Here is a 20614-nt window from a genome sequence, read left to right as displayed (position 1 = left end):
TTTGTTCAGACCCTCATTAAGAACCTCCCAGGTGGGGTAAATGAACTCAAACTGTCTCCATATCACAGTGAAGTTTTATGGGGCAATAGAACCAATAGAACAACTATACCCCAATGGAGATAAAGAAGGGCCCAAGGCTAACTCCCCTGGTCACCCCAACTTTCCATCTGGACTCTGGCCCCTGTCTCAGCCAGCCACCATTATTCTCAGAGTAATGCCTGAAGAAGGGAGTGGGAATACAGGTTCTCAAGTCCATAGGTGGGGAGGAGGCCCGGGCACCCTCCTAATCTCTCCATCCCCGGGACCATACAGGCTTTGCATAGAGTAAGTGAGCTATCAGAGTTATCAATTCCTTAATTAAACTCCCCTTCCTCTTTCCTCAACCAAAATCTGAAATGCTAATTGGCACTGATCCCTAGAATGTCAGGGTTAAATGGGACCTCTGAGAGCAATACTTTCCCACCATGATACTTCTAGTTTCACTCTCAAGAATCAAAGGCCAGGAGTTTGAGACCAGTGTGGCCTAATAGTAAGACGCCTGTCTCGGCCAGGCATGGTGGCTCATGCCTGTAATCCCAGCACTTTGGGAGGCTGAGGTGGGCGGATCATCTGAGATCAGGAGTTTGAGACCAACCTGACCAACATGGTGAAACCCTGTCTCTACTAAAAATACAAAATTAGCCCGGCATGGTGGCACATGCCTGTAATCCCAGCTACTCAGGAGGCTGAGGCAGGAGAATCTCTTGAACCTGGGAGGTGGCGGTTGCAGTGAGCCGAGATTGTGCCATTGCACTCCAGCCTGGGTAACAAGAACGAAACTTTGTTTCAAAAAAAGAAAGAAAGAAAGTAAGAAAGAAAGAAAGACCCTGTCTCTAAAAAAATTAAAAAACAATTAGCCAGACATGGTGGCTTGCACCTGTAGTCCTAGCTACTGAGGAGGCTGACGTGGGAGGATCACTTGAGTCCAGGAGTTTGAGGCTGCAGTGAGCTATGATCATGCCACTACATTCCAGGCTGGGTAACAGAATGAGACCCCAACTTGTTAAAAAAAAAAAAAAAAGTTCGGGCACCATGACTCACGCCCATAATCCCAACACTTTGGAAGGCCGAGGCAGGCAGATCACCAAGTTCTACACCATCCTGGCCAACATGGCAAAACTCTGTCTCTAGTAAAAATACAAAAATTAGCCAGCCATAGTGGTAGGTGCCTGTAATCCCAGCTACTAGGAAGGCTGAGGCAGGAGAATTGCTTGCACTTGGGGGTCGGAGGTTGCAGTGAGCCAAGATCAAGCCATTGCACTCCAGCCTGGGAGACAGAGCAAGACTCCCTCTCAAAAAAACAAACAAACAAAAAAACAAAGGCTAAGATAAGAAATTCCAGTTGGCACTTTGTTTATCTACAATGAGAAATGAAAGAGATAGAGATTTTGGGCCCAGGCTGCCTAGGTTTGAAGCCCAGCTCTGTCACTCACTGGTTCTGTGGCCTTGGGCAAATTATTCATTTTTCTGTCTCAGTTTTCTCATCTGCAAAATATGGATAATAATAGTGCCTACCAGAGGGGAATGTTGCTAACATTAAATGAGTTAACCCAGGGGTGGTGGCTCTCACCTGCAATCCCAGTGACTCAGGAGGCAGAGGCCAGGAATTCCAGACCAGTTGGGGCAGCATAGCAAGACCTTGTCCCTAAAAAAACAAAAAAAAACAAAAAACAAAAAAAAACTTAGCTTGGCATGATGGCCTGTGTCTGTAGTCCCCCCGCTACTCAAGGGGCTGAAAGAAGGATCGTTTGAGCCCAGGAGTTCGAGGCTTCAGTGAGCTACGTTTGTGCCACTGCACTACAGCCTGGGTGACAGAGCAGGACTTGACTCTAAAATAAATAAATAGACCAGGCACAGAGGCTCCTGCCTATAATCCCTCCTCTTTGTAGCCGGGGGTGGGAGGATTGCCTGAGCCCAGGAGTTTGAGACCAGCCTGGGAAGCATAGGGAGACATCTCTACAAAAAATAAAATAAGATTAATCAACTGGGCATGGTGGTGTGTGCCTATAGTCCTGGCTAGTTGGGAGACTGAGGTGGGAGACTGTTTGAGCCTAGGAGTGGAAGGCTACAGTGAGCCACGATCACGCCACTCACTCCAGCTTGGGCAACAGAGAGACATTCCGTCCAAAAGTAATGATAATAAAATGAATAAATAAAATAAAATAAATCAATGAGTTAATTTTTATAAAGTACTTATTGCCGCACCTGGCTGAGGGTGTTCAGTGAGTGTTGGGGCAGGCTGGCCGTGCGGCTTCCACGCTGCTCTGACCAGTTCCCAGCTTTGCAGAGTTAACCATCTCCCTTATCTCCAAGTGTCACATATACTAGCGTTCAGCCCTCCTTCTTGTCTTTCCTCTGAGCACTCATTCCCTTGGTGATTTCATCCAGCCCCTAGCTTTAAATATCATCTTTTGCTGATAACTCTAATTCTTTTCCTCCATCTCAGACCTCTACTCTGGACTTAGTATATCCAACTACCTACCTAACAATGCCTTATGCCATTTCTAACTTACATCCAAAAGTCCTGCTCCACCTTCAACAAAACTTGCTCCCCCCATGGAGCATCTCAGTTGATGGGAAATACTGAGAGCCAAGATCTAACGTGCACCTGCAATGCGCCAAGTCCTGTGCTAAATGCTTTACATGAATTATCATCTTATCCTCCCAACCAGTCTTGTATGTCAGTCCTGATATCATCCCCATCATGTAGATGAGGAAACAGAGGCTCAGAAACAACATGCTCAGATGGTAAGTGAAGGAGGCAGTCTGACTACAGGTCCTGCACGCATGTCCTCTAACTAAACTCAATTTTATTAGATGTAGCCTCCAGAGGCAATCAGGGCCTTGGAGACTGATTGCTCCTCTGGTACTTAGTGAATGACCCCGAAGCACCAGACACCATGTTAAGCACTCAACACATGGCATCTCTCTTAATCCACACAACAAACTTCTGAAAGAGCTGTAATAATCCCTACTTATGGCCAGGCGAGGTGGCTCACACTTGTAATCCCAGCACTTTGGGAGGCCAAGGTGGTCAGATCACAAGATCAGGAGTTCAAGACCAGCCTGATCAATATGGTGAAACCCCATCTCTACTAAAAATACAGAAATTAGCCATGTGTGGTGGCATGCGCCTGTAGTCCCAGCTATTGGGAGGCTGAGGCAGGAGAATTGCTTGAACCCAGGAGGTGGAGGTTGCAGTGAGCCAAGATGGCACCACTGCACTCCAGCTTGCGTGACAGGGTGAGACTCCATCTCAAATAATAATAATAATAATCCCTACTTACAGAAAAGAAGGCCTAAGTTCAGAAAGGTTAGGTGACTTGTCCAAGCTTACACAACAAGTCATTGATTAAGTTTGGATAGAAATTCAGTTTTTTCTGACCAATAGTGGTACTTGTTACCACCATGGATCCTGCTGGCTCTCTGATAAAAAGCAGAATGCCAGTCTGTTAATTTACAATGAGGGCTGGCCAGGCACAGTGGCTCATGCCTGTAATCCCAGCATTTTGGGAGGCCGAGGCAAGTAGATCACCTGAGGTCAGGAGTTTGAGACCAGCCTGACCAATATGGTGAAACCCATCTCTAATAAAAATTAGCCAGGCGTGGTGGCATGCACCTGTAATCCCAGCTACTCAGGAGGCTGAGGCAGGAGAATTGCCTGAGCCCAGGAGACAGAGGTTGCAGTGAGCTGAGATTGCATTACTGCACTCCTGCCTGGGTGAGAGAGTGAGACTCTGTCTCAAAAAAATAAAATAAAATAAAAAATTGATGGCAGCGCACAGTGGCTCCCACCTATAATCCCAGCACTTTGGGAGGCTGAGGTGGGTGGATCACTAGGTCAGGAGTCTCAAAAAAAAAAAAAAAAGTGATGGTGGCCAGGCATGGTGGCTCACACTTGTAATCTCAACACTTTGGGAGGCCGAGGCAGGAGGATTGCTTGAGCCCAGGAGGTTGAGGTTGCAATGAGCCATGATTTTGCCACTGTACTCCAGCTTGGGTGACAGATCAAGACCCTGTCTAAAAAAAAAAGAAGGGCATGAGGAATTAGAACTGGGATGTGGGGATGGTGGGAGTGCTGCAGGAGACTTGATAAGAAGGTAAAGGTTATTTCAAACCAGCTGCTGTTGTAAGGAAGGTAGTGGGATTCACCCAACGAAGAGAGGAAAGAACCAGTGTGTATCCCAAAGCCCTGCTGAGGGAGGGTCATGAACTTCAGGTCGTGTTACCCCCACCCGCATTGTGCCATCTCTTCTGGCTGCAGCTGTAAGTTCTGCAGATGGGAGGTAGAAGGACAAATGCTCTCTTGTGTGTAAGGATGGGGCCTGGGAAGCTAATGTGGCAGAAGGATATTGAGGGTCCTGGCAGAGGAGGGATACATCTATGGGCTGGATAGGAAGTAGGTGAGACTGAGTAGGGGATGAAGTGAGAAAAAGTGATGAGCTGCAAAGCTGGAAGCTTCATTCAACAGGGTGAGACAATTTTCTCTTCTGCTATGTAGCTCCATCTCCTAACACATAGCCTGGTGCCAGTAAGTACATAGTAAATGAGTAAAGTGATGAATAATTTTTTCTTTCTTTTTTTTGAGATAGAGTCTTGCTCTGTCACCCAGACTGAAGTGCAGTGGCACGATCTCGGCTCACTGAACCTCCGCCTCCTGGGTTCAAGCACTTTTCTTGCCTCAGCCTCCCGAGTAGCTGGGATTACAGGTGCACACTACCACACTAGGTTAATTTTTTGTATTTTTTTTTAGTAGAGACGGGGTTTCACTGTGTTGCCCAGGCTGGTCTTGAACTCCCGAGCTCAGGTAATCCACCCACCTCGGCCTCCCAAAGTGCTGGGATTACAGGCATGAGCCATTGTGCCTGGCCCTTTTTTTTTTTCCTTTTTTTTGAGAAGAAATTTTGCTCTTTTTGCCCAGGCTGCAGTATAATGGCATGATCTCGGCTCGCTGCAACCTCCGCCTCCCAGTTTGAGTGATTCTCCTGCCTCAGCCTCCTGAGTAGTTAGGATTATAGGTACCCACTACCACATCCGGCTATTTTTGTGTCTTTAACAGAGATGGAGTCTCACCATGTTGGTCAGGTTGGTCTCGAACTCTTGACCTCAGGTGATCTCCACTTCGGCCTCCCAAAGTGCTGGAATTACAAGGCATGAGCCACCAAGCCCCGCCCGCCATCACTTTTAATGACCATATCGTAATCCACTGTACAGACGTATCACAACTTACTCAGCCATTCTCCCTTTGTTGGACAGTTAGGTTAGAAAAAGAAAATTGTGTACATCAATAGGAAACACCACAACATGGGGAAAATAAAAACAAAAACATTATTCAATACCAGGTGTTAGCATGAACACTATTATGTGAGGCAAGTGGGATAGAGCTGAAGATCCACCGGATGGTCATGGGTCATAAACTAGTAGAGGATAGTGACCTCTGAGATGGTGACCTGGGACAAGCTGGGAAGTTCTGCAGGGCAGTCACCTCACTGGGAACAGTTTTTGCTAGACAAGGAAAACCTTTATTTTCTGCTTCTGTTCTGTGTCTCTACCTGTTCCACTCCCCACTTTTGAGCTGAACTGAAGGAATTTCTTTTCTTTTCTTTTTTTAATAGAGGCAGGGTCTCCCTACATTGCCCATGCCGATCTTGAACTCCTGGGCTTAAGTGATCCTGCCTCAGCCTCCCAAAGTGTTGGGATTACAGGCATAAGACACCAGGCCTGGCCAGGTGATGAAATTTCTGACTGTTGTAGACAAGTCCTTTGAGTCACAAGTCATGAAATCCATTTGAGGCCAGGCATGGTGGCTCATGCCAGCCACACTGGTCGCCAAGACAGGAGGATCACTTGAGCCCAGAAGTTCGAGACCAACATGGGCAACATAGGGAGATCCTGTCTCTACAAAATTAAAAAAAAAAAAAAATCCATTTGAGGCCAGGTGTGATGACATACACCTGTAATCCCTGCACTTTGGGAGACTTGAGGCAGGAGAACTGCTGGAGGCCAACAGTGCAAGACTAGCCTGAGCAATATGGCAAGACCCTGTCTCTACAAAAAAATTTTTTTAATTAACCAGGCATGGTGGCATGTGCCTGTAGTCCCAGCTCATAGGGAGGCTGAGGCAGGAGGATCACTTGAGCCTAGGAGTTCAAAGCTACAGTGAGTTATGATTACACTACTGCACTTCAGCCTGGGTGACAGAAAAAGACCCTGTAATAAAAATTATTTAAAAAAAAAGAAGGCCGGGCGCGGTGGCTCAAGCCTGTAATCCCAGCACGTTGGGAGGCCGAGGCGGGTGGATCACGAGGTCAAGAGATCGAGACCATCTTGGTCAACATGGTGAAACCCCGTCTCTACTAATACAAAAAATTAGCTGGGCATGGTGGCGCGTGCCTGTAATCCCAGCTACTCAGGAGGCTGAGGCAGGAGAATTGCCTGAACCCAGGAGGCGGAGATTGCGGTGAGCCGAGATCGCGCCATTGCGCTCCAGCCTGAGTATCAAGAGCGAAACTCCGTCTCAAAAAAAAAAAAAAAAAAAAAAAGAAGAAGAAGAAGAAAAGAAAAAAGCAAAACCTACTTGAGCTAGCTTAGGTTTGAAAAAAGGTGATTTATAAAGTTGAACCATCAGCATATGTAACTGCTGATATTTGACCTTTTTGACCTATAAAAACAACAATTTCAGATGGTTCAACCCAATATTCTGAGAATGCAGGAGGATCTCAAGGAGCCCAGGGATAGGAAATGAAGTCTAGGTTCATGAGGAACTAGAACCAGAATCTGAAAAACATCAGGAACCCTTCCCTCCCTTCTTCTACTGCACCCCTTTCCTTTCTGTGTCTGTTTCATTGTCTGCACGTCTCCTTTCGGGCTCACCCATGTGCACGCAGACAATACAGCTTTCAGAACCCAAATCAGAAGAGAAATAATCTGATGGGCCTATCCTCAGTCAAGTGGGCATCTCTGGTCCAATCAACTCTTGGCAGGAGAGAAAAAGTGTGCCTACTCCAACATCTACAGGTGTGACCTAGGGCGGTGGTGGAGAAGAAGGAAGAAGATTGGGAGGCAGGTATAACAACATCCAAGCAACCTCCCTACCAAAGCGGCCATGACGCTTGAAAGATACTGCTTCAGAAGAAAGTCAGATGGCAAAAGGTCATCCAGCTCCCATGCAATCATTCATTGCCCCCTCTCCTGCCCCTGGCTAACCGTGATTAATTCCTGTGGCAGCCGCAGGAATCATTCCTAATGAATTTCTAATGAACTCATTTGGTGTTAATGCGATGTGTAATTCCACAGGACACTCATTGTAATTTAGCCTTATTAAGTCTCTAGTTATTGGGAACTACCATTGCTCTAAGCTCATAAGCGGGAGAAAAGTAATTATGCAGAGCAAGCAGTTAAATTATGAAGAGGACTGGACATTCTCAGAAGGCCGGGACGTGGCTGCTCCTGTTTTCTCCTTGGGGTGCGCTGCTCTACAAAGGTGAGCAGGCTGCGCAGGTCCTCAAGCTGAGGCAAGAATGCCCACCTTGACTTCCGTTCTGCAATGTTAGATCTGTGCAGGCTGCCCCTGTGTTCTGGGATTTTTAAGAGTCAACCAAAGGTGGCCCTGTCCCCAAATGATCCATCCCACTTGCCTGCTGCTTGGGGGAATTTCCACCATAGGGATAGATTCCTTCACATTTGAAGTGCTGTTCCAGGTTGAAAGGTAACTATACCACAGTTCACAAAGCAGTCACTGATAGGTTATCTCATCTGATTATCACAGCTTCCCAATTATTGTCATTAAACTCCTTTGACAGATGAGATTAAAGTGCACAGAAGTGAAGCCACTCGGTTCCCAAGGTCATCACTGGGTGCCAGGACTAGGAACAGAGCCCGTATCTCCTGGTAACAGGGTGAATTCTCTTTCCAGCATACCTGTAATTTATTGCCTGCTGTGTTTTTCATATGTGACTCATGCTTCCACCTAGAGCATATGTTTCTGAGGTCAAAGCCCTTTCTATGATCTGCTTTACCTGTTTGACTTGCCTTGGTACAGAGGATGGAGCTGCAAGGCTCCCTCGGTTAGATCAGGTCAGGTCTCCTGAACATACCAGGAGGATTCTACCATGAACGGGCTGATGGTGTATCTCCTTTTCCCACTTCTTCCTGAAAGTTTCTTATAGTCCATTTTATACTTCTGATTAAAACGTATGTCTTACTTTGCTCTCTGTTGATACAGTTGAATACCTGAGACTGGGTAATTTATAAAGAAAAAGGCTGGACACAGTGCCTCATGCCTATAATCCCAGCACTTTGAGAGGCCAAGGCAGGGGGATTGCTTGAGGCCAGGAGTTTAAACCAGCCTAGGCAACACAGTGAGACCCCATCTCTAAAAATAAAATAAAAGAGAAAAAGAAAGAAAACTATTTATTGTAGTTTTGAAGACTGCGAAGTCCAAGCTCTAGGGGCATGTCTGGTGAGGGTCTCCTTGCTGGTGGGGACTCTGTAGAATACCAAGACAGCACAGAGCATCACAGCAAGGGGAGCTCACTGAGAGCCAAACTGACTTTATTTGTTTGTTTGTTTTAATTTTTTGAGACAGGGTCTCATTTTATCACCCAGGCTGGAGTACGATCACAGTTTACTGAACCCTCAACCTCCCAGGCTCAAATGATCCTCCTGCCTCAATCCCCCAAGTAGCTAGAACTATAGATGTGGGCCACCACACCCGGCTAATTTTTGTATTTTTTGTGGAAAGAGGTTTCACCATATTGCCCAGGCTGGTCTTAAACTCCTGGGCTCAAGTGAGCCGACTGCCTTGGGGTCCCAAGGCGCTGGGATTATAGGCATGAGCCACCGCACCAGATCTTTATTTCTGAGACAGAGTCTTGCTCTGTTTTCTAGATTGGAGTGTAGTGGTGCAAAGATGGCTCACTGCAGCCTCAGCCTCTCAAGTAGCTGGGACAACAGGTGTAAGCTACCACACTTGACTAATTTTTATGTTGCCCAGGCTTGTCTTGCATGCCTGACCTCAAGCAATGCTCCGACTTCGACCTCCCAAAGTTCTGAGATTAAAGACCTAAGCCTTGGTGCCCAGCTCCCACTCTTGTGATAACTAGTCCACTCTTATGATAATGAATTAGTCCATTAATTTATTGGTGGATTAATTTATTAATGAGGGCAGAGGCTTCGTGATCCAGTCCCCTTTTGCTATTGTTACACTGGGTATTAAGCTTCAACATGAGATCAGAGGGAACAAACATTCAAACTACTGCAATGTAGATTCAACTTTTTTTTTTTTTAAGAGCATCTAGCCACGCGTGGTGGCTCACGCCTGTAATCTCAGCACTTTGGAAGGCCGAGGCGGGCAGTTCATGAGGTCAGGAGTTGGAGACCAGCCTGGTCAATACAGTGAAACCCTGTCTCTACTAAAAATACAAAACTTAGCCGGGCGTGGTGGCACTTGCCTGTAATTCCAGCTACTCAGGAGGCTGAGGCAGGAGAATTGCTTGAATCTGGGAGGCGGAGGGTGCAGTGAGCCAAGATTGTGCCACTGCACTCCAACTGGGAGACAGAGCAAGACTCTGTCTAAAAAAGAAAAAGAGAGCATCTTGTTCTGTCACCCAGGCTGGAGTGCAGTGGCGTGATTTTAGCTCACAACAGCCTCAAACTCCTGGGCTCAAGTGATCCTCCCACCTCAGCCTCCCAAGTAGCTAGGAGTAAAGGCATGCACCACCTTGCCTGGCTAATTTTTTTTTTTTTTTGTAGACAAAGAAACTAGTTATATTGCCCTCAATGGCCTTAAATTTCTGGCTTCAAGCAGTCCTCTTGCCTTAGCCTTTCAAAGTGCTCAGATTATAGGCGTGAGCCATTGAGACCAGTCTTTTTTTTTTATTTGTTTTTTTCTGTGTGAGACCAGTCTTAAACTTAAAAAAAATTTTGAAATCATTTTCTTCTTATGATAAAAGTAACACATGCTTTTTACATAAAATTCAGAATAACGCAGAAAAGTCTAAAGAACATAAAGATGACCTACAATCCCATCACTCACATATAACTATTGTTTAACAGTTGGTGTGTATTTACTTCCAGACTTTATTATATGCACAAATAAATATACATGCAAACATTTTATCCAAAATGGGAACATACCATATGTAATGTTTTGGAAATAGCTTTTTATTAAACTTGGAAACATGACATTTTTGAAAGATGAATTTACATTGTTGAATAATAAATAAAACTAATTTAACAAGAATATCCTTGGTAACTCCTCTCTGTAATAAAAAAAAAACAAAAGAAGGGTAATTTAGAGAATAAAACCCAAATAACTCCATACAAAAGTCAGAAAGAAAATCTGGCTATTGCTACCTTGTCTCCTAAAATACCTTGGTTATCAATTTGATTTGGGTGTTTGGCATGAAGAAGCTGATGGATGGAAGATGAAGGCCTGAGAGCAAAGTCACGTGACCCTGGGAGTCAGGATGAACGGACTGGGCCATGGGAGTTTAGAGGTTAATCTAGGTTCGCGATGTGCCCCTTGCCTATTGCCCTGCCTCATCTTCTGTTATAGCCTAGGTTTCTGCTGCAAACTCATTTCCACTGGAATCCCCTCAACTCACTGTGCTGTTTTGCATTTCCTTGCCTTTGCACCTTTCCTTCCATCTAGAATGCCAAGCAGCATCAATGGGAAAAAATTGACCTTTATGCAATGCCTAACTCAATTATTTGCCTATGAGGAAAACAAAAAGACCTCCTTAAAGGGCAAAGTATGTTTTTTGTCTATATGGAAGGAGCTCCTGGGGCAGGTGGGAGTAAGGTTTTTTCTCCTTTGAAGGTGGAAACACCCTAATCACCGCTTGCTTTGGGGCTGTGTCTAGTATCCATGACTCTAGGACTGCTGTGCATGTCCAAGCCACCCTGGACCTGACCTCCTTCCTCCTGGGTGGTGTTCTGGTCTGTAAGTCCCTCTCCTAACTCTTTCCTGAACTTTCTTCAGTCCCGGGTGCTCATAGCCAAGCAGCCCTCAGAGCTGTGGGTATGCATCTTGTGGTTGTTTAGATGTGGGTAGGAAGAAATCATGTCACCATCGATGTCACCAGTATATGTGCCTCTCTGTAGAAATGCATCCTGCCCATGTGCTTGTATGTCTGTGGTACTATACATAGAATTGCATGCATGTGTGAGACATGATGTATATGTGTCCTTCTATCTGTGTACCTGGGAGGATATATACTTTCCTCTGTGTATAGTAAGTGTGAATCAGTGTGTATACATATAGAATATTATGTGCTTTTTTTTTTTTTGAGACAGAGTCTCACTCTGTCACCCAGGCTGGAGTACAATAGTGCAATCTCGGCTCACTGCAACCTCCGCCTCCTGGGTTCAGGAAATTCTCCTGCCTCGGCCTCCCAAATAGCTGGGACTACAGGCACCTGCCACCATGCCCAACTTTTTTTTTTTTTTTTTTTTTTTTTGGTATTTTTTTTTTTTTTTTTTTTTTTTTTTTGAGACGGAGTTTCGCTCTTGATACCCAGGCTGGAGCGCAATGGCGCGATCTCGGCTCACCGCAATCTCCGCCTCCTGGGTTCAGGCAATTCTCCTGCCTCAGCCTCCTGAGTAGCTGGGATTACAGGCACGCGCCACCATGCCCAGCTAATTTTTTGTATTAGTAGAGACGGGGTTTCACCATGTTGACCAGGATGGTCTCGATCTCTTGACCTCGTGATCCACCCGCCTCGGCCTCCCAAAGTGCTGGGATTATAGGCGTGAGCCACCGCGCCCGGCAGAAGACTCAGTCTTTATCATAACTCTGCCAAAACCACAGTGCTGGCAGTGGGAGACGGGACAACCACATTATTTTTTTAATTCTCTGAGACACTTTCAGATTTGAGCTTTTCTATCTGAGGCACCACTGGCCCCCCAAAAGCCAGTGGAAAACCTTAGCTGTTATGCCCCCTTTCTTTCCAACACCAAGCCCATCCCTGCCCATGGAGCTGAAGACCTACCCCTGGAGCTGGAGCTGCAGGAAGCCTGAGCCCAAGGCTGCTAGCAGGGTGAGGCTTCCTACCTCAGGTGGGCCCTGAGCCCTTGGCTTCTCCTTCCCTCTCCAAGCAGTGTGCTTGCCGGTAAAGAAAATAGGATGCAGGGGATGAGGGAGAGCAGGGGAGGAAAGACATGGGCTGAGCACGTTCACACACCACTCATCGTGTGGCCCCTGTGGAATTTCACTCCATCTCCATAGTGAGCTTTTTTCTTAAATGTATTATTTATTTTCATTTTTATCTTTATTTTATTAGAGATGAGGATCTCGCTCTATTGCCCAGGCTGGAGTGCAGTGGCAGGATCATAGTTCACTGCAGCCTCCAACTCCTGGGTTCAAGCAATACTTCCACCTCCCAAATAGCTGAGACTGCAAGACTTCAGCAAGGACCTTGTGGGGCTTTTTTTTTTTTTTTTTTCCTTTTGAGACAGAGTCTTACTCTGTTGCCCAGGCTGGAGTGCAGTAGCACAATCTTGGCTCACTGCAACCTCTGCCTCCCAGGTTCAAGAGATTCTCCTGCCTCAGCCTCCTAAGTAGCTGGTATTACAGGTGCCCACCACCACAACTGGCTAATTTTTTTTTTTTTTTTTTTTTTGTATTTTTAGTAGAGATGGGCTTCACCACGTTGGCCAGGCTGGTTTCAAATTCTTGGCCTCAAGTAATCCATCCGCCCGCCTCGGCCTCCCAAAGTGCTGGGATTACAGGCATGAGCCACCATGCCTGGCCTTAAAGTCCTTATTTTTTCAAGATTTATATTGAAGTATTTACAGATGAAATATAATGTCTGATTTGATTCAAAATAATTGGGTGGAGCTGGGTACAGTGGTTTACACCTGTAATCCCAGTTACTTGGGTAGCTGAGGCAGAAGGATTGCTTGAGCCCAGGAGTTTGAGACCACTCTGGGCAACATAGCAAGACCTTGTCTCAAAGAAAAAAAAATGGGGTGAGCATTGCTAAATAAAATTTTTGAGAGGTCATTGTTTTGTACTGAACTTCTGGGCTAGGCCCTAATAGATCAGACCAAACCTGGGGTTTGGAGTCACTCAAAATGGAGTCACTCATTCTGAGGGGCCACATAATCAAACTAAACTTAGAAATGGGCCAGTTTTCCGGACGGGCACGGTGGCTCACGCCTATAATCCCAGCACTTTGGGAGGCCAAGGCGGGTGGATCACGAGGTCAAGAAATGGGCCAGTTTTCCAAAAAAATGGAAGGTTCACAGCAGCTAACTAAAATGGCCAGTCAACCTGAAACAGCATGATAAGGAGGTCTCCTGGGCTTTAACCCTACAAGGAGTGTAACTCTGAAATAACCAATCTGCTTTTCGTTACCTGTTTCTGCTTTCTTCAACATTTTTCTGCCTATGAAGCCTGGCTTCTGGCCAGGCATGGTGGCTCATACCTGTAATCCCAGCACTTTGGGAGGCCAAGGTGGGCAGATCACCTGAGGTCAGGACCAGCCTAGCCAACATGGTAAAACTCTGTCTCTACTAATAATATAAAAATTAGCCAGGCATGATGGCACATGCCTGTAATCTCAGTACTTTGGGAGACTGAGGCAGGCAAATCATGAGATCAGGAGTTCAAGACCAGCCTGACCAATATGGTGAAACCCCATCTCTACTAAAAATACAAAAATTAGCCAAGTGTGGTGACGCACAGCTGTAATCCCAGCTACTCAGGAGGCTGAGGCAGGAGAATCGTTTGAATCTGGGAGGCAGAGGTTGCAGTGAGCTGAGATCACAGACTACTCCAAAACAAAAAACAGCCCAACTTCTCTGCTCAGCTCATTGGAGCACTTTTCTGTTTTGTACATGGGATGCTGCCCAATTCATGAATTGCTAAGAAAAGTCCATTAGAGTTTTGAAACTCAATTTGTTGACATTTTGCTTTTTGACATGGTCAAGTGGGGAAGTGGGTGGGATAGGGTGAGGTAGGATTGGCCATATTGATCAGTATGGAGCTGGACGATGGGTACATGGGGTATTCTCTCTATGTTTGTATGTGTTTGAGTTTCTTCATGAGAAAGGAAACAGCCCCTCCCCTCCCCTTCCCTCTTTCTCTAAAAAAAAAAAAAAAGAAAAAAAAAAGAATTAAATGGAAATAAAGAAGTCACTTTCTCAGAAAAGCCTTTCTGGCCCTCCAGGCTAGGTCAGGCCCCTTTTCTATGCTGCCATGCCACTTCTCCTTCATGGCACTTAGATGAATGATAATGACATTACTGAGGATTGTGTCTCCTCCATATCTGCCTCCCCCATAGACAGCAGAAACTAGAGGCTGCTTAAATTTTTGTTTCCACCCAAGAGCACATTGGTGAATGAATCAGTGAATGGCTGGGTGCAGTGGCTCATACCTATCATCCCAGCACTTTGGGAGGTAGAGGTGGGCGGAGCTCCTGAGCCCAAGAGTTTGAGACCAGTTTGGGCAACTTTGTGAAACCTCATCTCTACAAAAAACACAAAAATTAGCTGGGAACGGTGGTGCACACCTGTAGTCCCAGCTACTCAGGAGGCTGAGGTGGAAGGATCACTTGAGCCTGGAAGGTGGAGGCTGCAGTGAGCTTTGATCACATCACTGCACTCCAGCCTGAGTGACCAAGACCCTGTCTCAAAAATAAATAAATAAATAAATAAATAAGCAAATTAATTAATGAGTTCAGAGAAAGGTCACTGTAGGCTGGAGAAAACAGGAGAGGTAGCTTCCTGAAGAAAGAGAGGAGGGGGACGGAAAAGAGAAAGAAAGAAGAAGGGTGAGAAATGAGAAGGGGAGAGGGAATCCCACTTAGATCCTCCTCCAACTCTGATTTTATTTTATTATTTTGTTACTTAATTTTATTTTATTGTATTGTATTTGGCTACCATTCCTGTTTTAAAAAATGTTTAAATCATTTTTTCTTTTTCTTTTTTTTTGAGATAGTGTCTAGTGCCAGGCTGGAGTGTAGTGGCATCATCTCAGCTCACTGCAACTTCCAGCTCCCTGGTTCAAGGGATTCTCCTGTCTCAACCTCCCGAGTAGCTGGAATTACAGGCATGCACCACCATATTCAGCTAATTTTTGTATTTTTACTAGAGACAGGATTTCACCATGTTGACCAGGATGGTCTCAATCTCCTGACCTCGTGATCTGCCCACTTCAGCCTCCCAAAATGCTGGGATTACAGGCATGAGACACCACAGCTGGATAACTTTTGTATTTTTAGTAGAGACAGGGTTTCACCATGTTGGTCAGGCTGGTCTCAAACTCCTGACCTTGTGATCTGCCCGCCTCCCAGATTGTTGGGATTACAGGCATGAGCCACAGCACCTGGCCCTGCCCCATTTCTTGTAGGATGGCCTGTCTCTCCTTAGCAGTCCTTTCAGGAGGTTTCGTTGCTCCGGGCTGGTGCTGGGATTCAGGTTAGGATGTGAGCTCCCTGATGGGCGGAGATCCCACTGGGACAGGTCTGTGTCCTTCCCCCGCCGGACACTGGGGCTCCCCAAAGGACAGGCTTCAATGCGGGTTTGCTGATGGAGACCAAGGAGAGGGGCGGGGAATGAAGATAGCAGGGGCAGATGCCAGGTAGGGAGAGAGTGAGACAGGAACGGCAAGAGAGAGGGGAAGAGGGAGACCTCAGTAGGAGACTGTCGAGCCCCGCCTGCCGGCCCCAGGCTGCCACGGAGCTGGGATGCCGCGACCTGGAGCGCCCTCTGGTGGCCGACTTGGCCCGGCCCCGGGTGGCGCAGGAGAGGCTGAGCACAGGGGACCAGGTGCTGCCCCACTCCCCACCGCCATTACCTCTAGGGGTGGGTGAACCTGCCACTACCCTAAGCGTTCATCCAGCTTAGTAACAGCAACAATGAGACTGTCACAAAGACAGTCCCAGAGAGACAGCCGAAAGGAAGAAAAGGGCTTCGAAGCCATGACAAGTCTTAAGTTATTAGCATCACAGAGAAAGGTGAACAAGTTCCCCCCAAGGTGTTCTCCCCACTGTGACCTGGGACATCCTTTCATTTGTCTCAAATGACTTCTTTCCAGCTTTACGGGGCTACCTGGGTCAGCACCTGCAGCGCCACCACCACCACCATCATCATCACTGTCTTCATTACCTCTGGGCTGGACTTGCCTGTGAGCTCCCTGGAGCCAGAGGTGCAAAGTCTGCAATGAGACACAGAGCCAGCACGCTGGGAGGGGCTCTGGAGACCATCTCATCATTCTTTCATTTGTCTCTTCAATCCATTTTATTAACCCCTCACTGTGTGCCAGACACATGGGCCCTGGAAAAACAGAAGAGACAAGTGAGGTCCCTGCCCTCCAGGAATTAAGATAATGTGTGGGGTCAAAAGCGCTGCAAAGAACAGCAGGATGATGGGCCAGTATTTGAGGAGGTCATTTTCAGATGGGGTGGACAGAGAAGGCGTGCCTGAGAAAGGAATCTTTGTGGACACCTTAATACTTAGGACATGGGGCTGAGAAGAGCAGGCAGAGGAATTTCAGGTAAATTGCACAGTTGGTAAAAAGCTAGGGGGATGATGCAGGCAATCTTAGCATATTGAAGGAATAGAATGAAGGATAGTGTGGTAGGAGCTTGGTGATGAGTGAAAAAAGGGGCCTGGGTGTTAAACGTGTGCTCTGAATGAAGAGATCCCCTTAACAGGCTTTGTGTGAGCAACATGACTGTTTATTCACCTGGGTGCAGGTGCTGAGTCGGAAAACAGTGTCAGCGCAGGGTGGTAGGACAGAAGTTAGTTTTATAGGTTTGGAGTAGGCAGTGAAAAGTTACAGAAGTTATAGTTCAAGGCGGTTTTTGCAAGCTGGGAGGGGGTCGTAGGGTCTGGAGTCACTAGGTTGACCGAGGTCGGTTACAGAGTCCAACTGCCTTATCAATTGAGGTGGGAATGAGGAACAATAGAAGACTGCCTCAAGTTAATTAGGCTCTGCAGGGTTTGATCTTTCTTCCTCTTTTCATGGTCTTCCAGTTACTTCAGATTTTCCAAGTCCGGGAGGCCATCCAGAGGTGTACGTGCGGGTCACGGGGGTCGCCATGGCTTGACTTAGGGTTCAAAGAACCAGCCAGTTCAAAGAACCTTGCACTGGGGACCATGAACACTTGAAGCCTGTGGCTAGGAATCTGGCTTTGATTTTGAGGGCTGAGGGGACCATTACAGGGCTTTAGGCATGGGGATGGCATGATCCAATTTGCACTTTTTGGGTCATTTCATCTGCTTCCTGGAAAGCACATGATAGGAAGCGGGAGCGTGGAAGCAGGGAGACTAGGGAGGTGGTAACTGCAGAAACAAAGAGGTGTGGCTGATGGGGAGGGCAGGAATCTGACCCTGCTGGATTTTAGAGGCACAGAAGGCAAACCTGCTGTGGTGTTGTCTGGAGGGGACAGGGAGAACAAAGGCTGGGTGCCTCCCTCTTCCTCCTTTACCCCCTTCCTAAATGGCCTAAACCATCTCCCTCAGGCCACTAAGGGGGGGGGGCGGCGAAGGACCCCAGACTATGCTGCCAGAGGTCCCCAGGTCACGAAGGCTTTATCTTGGGTCTGTGCAGAAACTAGGGACCTGGGGCCAGAGGTATTTTCAGCCTTCTAGCTCTCTCCTTCCATGTCTGCAATCTCTCTCCCCACCCTCTCTTCCCCCGTCTTCTCTCCCTCTCCCTTCTCTCTCCAGCTCCTTCCCCCTCCTGCTCCTCTCTCTCTCTCTCTCTCTCTCTCTCACACACACACACACACACACACACACACACACACACACACACACACACACGAAGCAGCCTTATCAGGAGGAAGCCTCCAGCAGAGACAAGCGGTCTCCAGGGACAGAGCTGAGGAGCTGACTGAGGAGTTTCCGGAGCACGGGGAGGCTGACTTCCCTGCTTTCCACATTCCTTCCAGCTCCCACTGTCTCACCTTCTCGCTTCCTGCAGCATTTCTCTCCAGACCCATGGTTCTCAATGGAGGAGACTTTGTCTTCCTGGGACATTTGGCAATATCTGGAAACGTTGTTGGCTGTCTTAACTGAGGAGGGGGCGGGGCTGGCAGGGAGTGGGTAGAGACCAGGGATGCACAGGAAAGCCCCCATGCCAAAGAACGATCGGGGCCAACAGTGCTGCTGCTGAGAGCCCCCGCAGGCTCTGCCAGCAGAGCTGAAAGGGACTGTCCTCTTCCTGTGGTCCCACTGTCACCACAGTGGCCACACTGTCCCTGCACTATCCCGATTGGTCTTCTCAGGCACACTGTGAGGTACACAGTATTATTCACTCAAGGTCACGCAGGCAGTCAGAGGCAGAGCTGGGATTCAGACTGTAAGCCTGTGGTTTAACTGGACTCTCTCTACTGAAGGGGTTTTCACAGGCTGTGTCACTGTCATTAGCAATGGCACACATTGTCTCAAGTGAAGTCTTACGTAAATCCAATGTGTGAAAGAGATAATGCAGAGCTGCCTAGGGTGAAGCAGTGTGGGAGGGTAAGAACCCCCTAGGCCCGCCCATCCCTACCCTCTCTATGGAGCCTCCAAAGCCATCTGTCCAGCCTGGCAGGGCCCCTGCAGAGGGCTGCACAGTTGTGCACTGCAAAACTCTAGGGAAGGCCACTCCCGTGGGCTTCTCTGTGGGGCTCGTTGAGGTAAGGCAGAGCTTCTTTAGGGAAGGATGGCAAATGAGATTTCTCCCATTGCAGACATGTGTTGCTTAGCAGACAAGGTGTCACGGTAGCTTAATAAGGTCTGGGCCGGGCTCGGTAGCTCACGCCTGTAATCCCAGCACTTTGGGAGGCTGAGGCGGGCCGATCACAAGGTCAAGAGATCGAGACCATCCTGGCCAACATGGTGAAAACCCGTCTCTACTAAAAATACAAAAAAATTAGCTGGGCGTGGTGGCTCGCACCTGTAGTCCCAGCTTCTAGGGAGGCTGAGGCAGGAGAATTGCTTGAATCTGGGAGGTGGAGGTTGCAGTGAGCCAAGATCACACCACTGCACTCCAGCCTGGTGACAGAGAGACTCCGTCTCAAAAAAAAAAAAAAAAAATTAAGGTCTGGAGCAGAAAAGCGGGATGGGAGTGGCTGTGAGTGGTCAGCATCTGCCTTCCCATTCCTAAGATATGGAAAATAGAAAATTGAATAGGACTAGTAGATATCTTGACACTCCCCACCCCTTGCAACTTAGCAGTGACTCAAAAATGAAGCTGCCAACCCTCGTTCCGAAAAACCTTACAAGACCTGAGGCTCCTATATACGCTATTCCCCCAGGAAAGCCTCCCCAACCCTAGAGCCTCTCTCCCCAGAGCCCCATCAGGTTTCCTGTTTGAGGCCTCCTATTGTTCATCTTTACCTAACATTAACCCAGATTCATGTTTGGGCAGAGGGGCTGTAGTTGAGGTTTTCGCCGCGCTCTCAATCCTCTTGGGAAAGGTTTGGGCTAGAACTGGCAGAGTGGGTCAGATAGGGGATGTCCCTCCCCAGGCCTCACCGTGAAGTGAGACCCTTCCCCACTGAGTGTCAGAGCTGCCCCGAGGCATCATCAAGCCACCTGGCATCTTGGTGGTTTGACCGTGAGGACCGGTGGAGACCCCGTAAAAGAAGACTGGGAGCACTGTCTGCTCTCTCTGCATGGGCTTCTCCAGCTGCCCTGCACTTGGCTATCTTCCAGCCTGGAATAAATCCTTCTGGCCCATGTCCCCTCCGTCTGGACCCAGCTACAGAGTGACGCCGCTGATGCCAGAACTGACCCTTCTGTTCCAACAGGGAGTGGTGCCCTTGGGTCCCAAGCGGGCTGCAGGCCTCCCTGAAGTGAATATTCAGCAAAGTGGAAGACAGCACACGGAAAGCATGCAGCAGCTCCCTCTGGGGAAGAGAAAGAGGGAACCTCATTGCTCTATACCTTGTGGACTTATTGCAGTATAAACCCTCATGGACCTAAGAAAAATAATAATAAAGTAAAAATTAGCCAGTTGTGCTGGTTCACGCCTGTAATCCTAGCACTTTAGGAGGCTGAAGCAAGCTTAGGAGTTCCAGACCCTGTCTCTACCAAAAATTATCCAGGTAGGGTGGCACGTGACTGTAGACCCAGCTATTTGAGAGGCTGAGATGGGGAGAATCGCTTAAGCCTGGGAAGTTGTGGCTGCAGTGAGCTGTGACCGTGCTACTGCACTTCAGCCTGGGGGACAGAGCACGTCCCTGTCTCAAAAAAAGAGAGAGAGGGAAGTTTGAGGCTTGGCAGTAGAACCTCTGAATGAGGAGGTTTCCAGGCCAGCAGTGAATACACTGAGAATGGACTATGACCATGTGGAGGGGCTCTTGTTCTCAACCCCTTGTGCTGGCCTCAGAAAGGAAATTAAGTTCCTTTTTTTTTTTTCTAAGACAGAGTCTCACTCTGTTGCCCAGCCTGGAGTGTGATGGCCTGATCTCAGCTCACTGCAACCTCCACTTCCCAGGTTCAAGCGATTCTCCTGCCTCAGCCTCCCAAGTAGCTGGGACTACAGGGGCCCACGACCAAGCCTGGCTAACATTTGCATTTTTAGTAGGGATAGGGTTTCACCATGTTGGCCAGACTGGTCTCGAACTCCTGACCT

General features: G+C 47.7%; 1 protein-coding gene across 1 annotated transcript in view; it reads right to left on the bottom strand.

Annotated features, from left to right (window-relative positions):
- Positions 1-16149, bottom strand: part of FABP6 (fatty acid binding protein 6) — a 31099-nt gene extending 14950 nt beyond the window's left edge. The window contains exons 1-2 of the mRNA XM_064376358.1: positions 16120-16149; positions 6860-6966 (exon numbers count right to left, since the gene is read on the bottom strand). Of these exons, the coding sequence (XP_064232428.1) occupies positions 6860-6966; positions 16120-16149 (137 nt within the window). The remainder of the gene's footprint in view (positions 1-6859; positions 6967-16119) is intronic.
- Between the last annotated feature and the right edge of the window lie 4465 nt (positions 16150-20614).

This window comes from Aotus nancymaae, unplaced genomic scaffold (genome assembly GCF_030222135.1).
Source record: "Aotus nancymaae isolate 86718 unplaced genomic scaffold, 86718_ANA_hifiasm-v0.15.2.pri h1tg000015l_0, whole genome shotgun sequence".
Taxonomy (NCBI): domain Eukaryota; kingdom Metazoa; phylum Chordata; class Mammalia; order Primates; family Aotidae; genus Aotus; species Aotus nancymaae.
The sequence above is the reverse complement of the archived record's forward strand: the minus strand, read 5'-3'. Positions and strand labels throughout refer to the sequence as shown.